This window comes from Epinephelus moara, chromosome 17 (genome assembly GCF_006386435.1).
Source record: "Epinephelus moara isolate mb chromosome 17, YSFRI_EMoa_1.0, whole genome shotgun sequence".
Classification (NCBI taxonomy): Eukaryota; Metazoa; Chordata; class Actinopteri; order Perciformes; family Serranidae; genus Epinephelus; species Epinephelus moara.
The window spans coordinates 30,258,158-30,262,864 of record NC_065522.1 but is presented as its reverse complement, the minus strand read 5'-3'; the positions used below and the strand labels follow the sequence as shown (position 1 = coordinate 30,262,864).

At 39.5% G+C, this 4,707-nt stretch overlaps 2 protein-coding genes across 8 annotated transcripts in view; both read left to right on the top strand.

Moving 5' to 3' along the window:
- LOC126404273 (gastrula zinc finger protein XlCGF17.1-like) overlaps positions 1-4,707 on the top strand; it is a 331,284-nt gene that overhangs the window by 300,450 nt on the left and 26,127 nt on the right. Inside the window, exon 1 of one of the 7 annotated variants that reach the window (XM_050067374.1) lies at positions 1,967-2,250. The exons of the other annotated variants lie outside the window; for them this stretch is intronic. Within the exon in view, the coding sequence (XP_049923331.1) occupies positions 2,208-2,250 (43 nt within the window). The 5' untranslated portion in view covers positions 1,967-2,207. Of the gene's footprint in view, positions 1-1,966; positions 2,251-4,707 lie in introns of those variants that run through there. 7 annotated transcript variants of the gene reach the window in all.
- The window catches only part of LOC126404358 (gastrula zinc finger protein XlCGF49.1-like), a 95,694-nt gene that overhangs the window by 78,457 nt on the left and 12,530 nt on the right, over positions 1-4,707 (top strand). The window lies entirely within an intron of this gene.

The following is a 4,707-nucleotide window of genomic DNA, read 5'->3' as shown; positions in this document are numbered from 1 at the left end:
TGAAAGCAAGGGAAGTAATAAAGCAACTCAGGACATAAAATAAGCACAGCAGAAATGTCAGACAGGATGAACCATGGTGTTAAACTACATATAGTTAAATGTTTTAGTCATGGCTGAAAATAACAGAAATAAACAGGTTTGCTGAATTCACATATCAGTGCAATTCACAACAGTTTGCAGTTTCTACCTGGAAGGTTTATATCAAGGTCACGGTGATTCAGTCTGCGAAGACGTCATCAACATCTATGTAAGCATATGATGTCATCCGGAGACTTTAAGCGACTTTTTGGAGCTAGTGCTAGCTACTTTCATTGGAAAAGAGTTGGCAACTCTGCCCTACTTATGAACTATAGCCAAGAAAACAATACTATTAAGAATCAGAAAAAAATCATCATCTGTCAATGGCTGGATCAACTAACACAGCAGATAACAATGGAGCAACACTCAGCTCTGAAAAAAGTTATATTGATGGATTATGCGTTGAAGGTTTGATTTTATTTCCTGAATATTACATTTATGGACTATCTGTGTAAACTGCCCATCAAAATATTAAAGGGGAACTAAGGTTCTTTTTCAACCTGGGCCCTATTTTCCGATCTACTTTTGTCTAATTGAGTAATAGGATGTTCAATATTTTATATTTCTCCAGTGCGAAGCTAGGGCTGACCCATTGTCGGAACCCATCGGCTGTATTCGGCGTCTGACTTCCGGCAGACGGCAATACAGCCTCTGGGGGCAGACCCCGGATTTTTTGGCATTCCGGTTTCATTTGGGCGGAGGACGCTAATTTCCGTTTTCGACTTCCGTTTCCTCCCCCCCCCTGCTCATATAAGTAAATATGCTGAACCATTGCGATGGATTCAGAGTTTGCAGTGATGCTAATTATGGTCCGCTTCGTGAGTTCACCGCATGGACCGTTTAACCTGGCAACAACTGCAGCCGGCTCAAACATGATTGGTCAATATCACGCGAACTACAAACAACCTACAACCGGAAACCAGGGCTCTTCCGCTCTTCTTCCGGAGGTAAAATCTCCGGGGTTTGCCTACAGAGTCTGTATATAGAGATTAGGGCTGACCTGCCTGCAGCCCGTGAGGGCGCGCTATATTAAATAATAGGGCACTCAGACAGCGTGAAACGAGGGAGCAGTGTTACTTCGGTAGCACACTAAAATTGCAACAGGCAGAGGAACATATCCGAATCCAGCTAAAGGTAAACACAGGCGTTCATTTCTCCTTTCTGTTATGTTGTTGGATAATTATACTAACAATCCGAGCCTATCTGTGTGAAAAAAATGCACTTTAAGTGGAGGTATTTTGACGTTGTTTGATGCTGTCTCAGTGCCCTATTATTTAATATAGCGTGCTGACAGGCTGAAGGCAGGTCAGCCCTAGCTTCGTACTGGAGAAATATCAAATATTGAACATCCTATCACTCATTTAGACAAAAGTAGATCGGAAAATAGGGCCCAGGTTGAAAAAACATTAGTTCCCCTTTAAAGGCTGGATGTAACCATTCTGATGTTATACTTATGGATTCCCTGTGTAAACTGTCTACTAATATTTAGTGATCTTAATTTTGTGTACTTGTGTACATGGTCTGTGTGGATTTTATCATCATTATCATCACTTTTTCCATCCTTGTAGCATTTTATTGAGTTAACTAATGGATTAGGGTATACACTGGAAAGTGCCTCGATAAAGCCACTCCAAGGATTGTTTGCATCTCTCCATTATGTTTCTGTTGAAACACTGGAAAGTGTCTCGATATGTGAAATCAAATGAACTAAACTAAAATTCAACTGGAACACTTCAATAACAGTCATTCTTTCGAATAAGTGTATTTTAATCATTTGTCCTCCTGAGTGTGTGTTTTTGAGTAAGCCCGGAATTCCGAGTAACACTTCTGGACTTTTATTTTGAAGCTCATTAACTCATTTACCCCGGAAGCTGTACTCTTTACTGTTGCGAACGTGACACTGTTTGAACAAGATGGCGTCTGGTAGATAGGTGTGTTATCAGAGTGTCTTTATTGTGTTTTTAAAGTGTGAACATGTGTAAAGTCCAAATGCTGAGAGCGTAAGTTAGGTGAAGCAGCGACTAACTGCAGCTGCTGAAGAGATATTTGGGCTGTTTGAAAGAACGATAGCAGAGTACGAGGAGGAACTTTGTCGATCAAAAGAGGAGAACGAGCGACAACGGAAACTAATGGACGCTGTTTCCAACCCTCAGCTTCGGTTACACAGAGCAGGTTTGTTCATTAAACATTACAAGTTCATTATTAATAATATAACTGCAGGTTTGTTGAATAAATATTCAGTCTGTCGATGTTTATACGCCGCGATAGCTTCTCTGGTGTCGTTAGCTTCTCAGGTGTCTGGTGCCACGTGTTCTTTTTTTGTTCTTCAATTGACCAATGACGGTTGAGGACATTTCCAGGGCAAACCATCACTTTTTGGAATCCAAACAGAGAACGAAGAGAACCTCAAAAACAAACTTTATAACTTTCATTTAGCTTTTGCCTCATCATTTACTTTATTCATTGTTTTTATTTTATAATAGTGTATTTTATAGGTGTAATCTAAAATGTTCATTTCAAGTAGAGTTGTTTAAAATATTATTTAGGATATTTTTTAATGGATATTGTAAGTCTAGTTTATTATATAGTCGTTTTAGACACAATATGTCTCTTTCTGTGGAAGATGCATTAGCTTCTCTTCCCATCTCAGGGACAAACACAAAGAGATCTTTTTGTCTCCACTGAATGGAGAACATGTTTTTGGTGTACTTCCCACTGGGTACGGAAAGAGTGTTTGTTTTGGGTATTTTGGACAATAAATGGATATGGTAAGTAATTTTATTAACATTATTCTGCAACGCAAAATGAACAATTTTTCTGAAAGTTTGACATTATCCACTTCTAAAATAAAAAGAATCACTCTTTTAACTTGTGTTTTGTATGCTATTATCGCTTGAATGTTGTCTATGTTATGGCTCTAAATTGACCAATATCCTTGAGTTATATGTAAAACAAATTAGTTGCATCTTGACGCACAACATATTGTGCTTGTCATCAGTCCACTTAAAGCCTTTATGAAGGACCAGGTTAGCCACTGGACTTCCCGTGGCATCAGGTGTGTTGTAGTCGCCAGTGACATTTCAAGGGAAGACAAGCAAAGTGAGTGACAATAGCATGATTATTAAGAACCTTGGCTTTTTAAAATACATTTAAGGTCATCTTAACCTGTGTATACGCATTGCTTTTTGAAGAAAAAAAACACGTGGCAACTGACAGGTCAGGTGACATAACAGTACCTGTCTATTTCTTTTAATGTGCAATACCACCCCTGACCGCTATAGTGGCGCTGTGGCGCAGTTGAAAGCAGGTAGTGCTTTTGAGGGAAACAACGAATGAGTCACACAGGAAAACTTATAGCGTTGGTTAAAAGTGCCTTTTTATGAACAAATATGGAATATACGGTACATTTGGAAGGGCGTACTTAGGGACGACATCCATGGCACTCAGGTAAGGACTTTATTTTTTGCATTTGAACATACTGCTGTCGCTCTGCTCCCATATGGACGTTAACTCCGAGAATGTACTGTAAAATCTACAGGGCAGTCTCGATCCGGGGCTAGCTTTTCTGGTGCTGTTAGCTTCTCTGGTGTCATTAGCTTTTCCGGTGTTGTGCCAAAGTACTTATCCCCAACAGGAAGTGTATCCCCTAGCCGTGGGAGCGTGCATGTATTCAGCGAAGATGGAGCCACATTACTGCGTTTGATTTCACCTAAATAAAACTACCAACATTTGCATTGTTTGATTCATCGTTTTAGTGTCGTGATTTTATCAACGAGGTTTTGCAAAGTAACACATGGCTCATCCATCAAAATAAATGCTTTTATTCTTCTGTAGATGTTAACGTCGAATTACACACTGTTACATTACACATAAATTGACATATAATGCGCTGTAATTCACAATTTTGTAAATGATTTATTGAATTAAATAACTTTGATATTAAAAATCAAGATCACTGTAATTGTTTGCTGGCCTCAATTAGGTCTATCTTCTACTGAGGTCAAGCCAGTCCTCACATTGTTTTGTAGTGCGCGCATATACTACACATTACGGCAAAAGCGAGTAAGGACTGATTTCAAAGTAAAAGCAAGCTTCCAAAATGACCTCAGGGTGTAGTAAAAGCAAGCTTCCAAAATGACCTCAGGGTGTCACCCAGAAAACATCACGTCAATCTGACGTAGTATTTCAGAATAAAAGCCCTCTGAACTGTCATATTTCACTGTGCTCCTTGTACATTAAGATTAACATTAAAAAAAACAACCCGTTATTACTCAACCGTTCCACTTAAGAGGACACAGGACAGTGGCAACACTACGTGAGACCCGAAAAATGCTGTGAGATGGCAGGCAAAGGTGACAGAGGTATGATCAAGTTGTCCGAGGTCTGAGGTATAACAGGTGGTGTGTTCCATGCTTTATTTCCAAATCGCTCCAGAAAAGAGGATTAGCAAACTGTTAGTGTACCGTTCCGTACCATTATGATAGGAAAACGTCTGTTCTGGTTCAGCGCTGGAAGCTGCGTCTATAATTCATGCAAGGTATCATGGGGCCTTAGAATAACGTGGATACAAAGCTCGGTTTTCCTGAGTAAAACACCACATTTGTGTTGAGAAGAATCTTTTATATAATT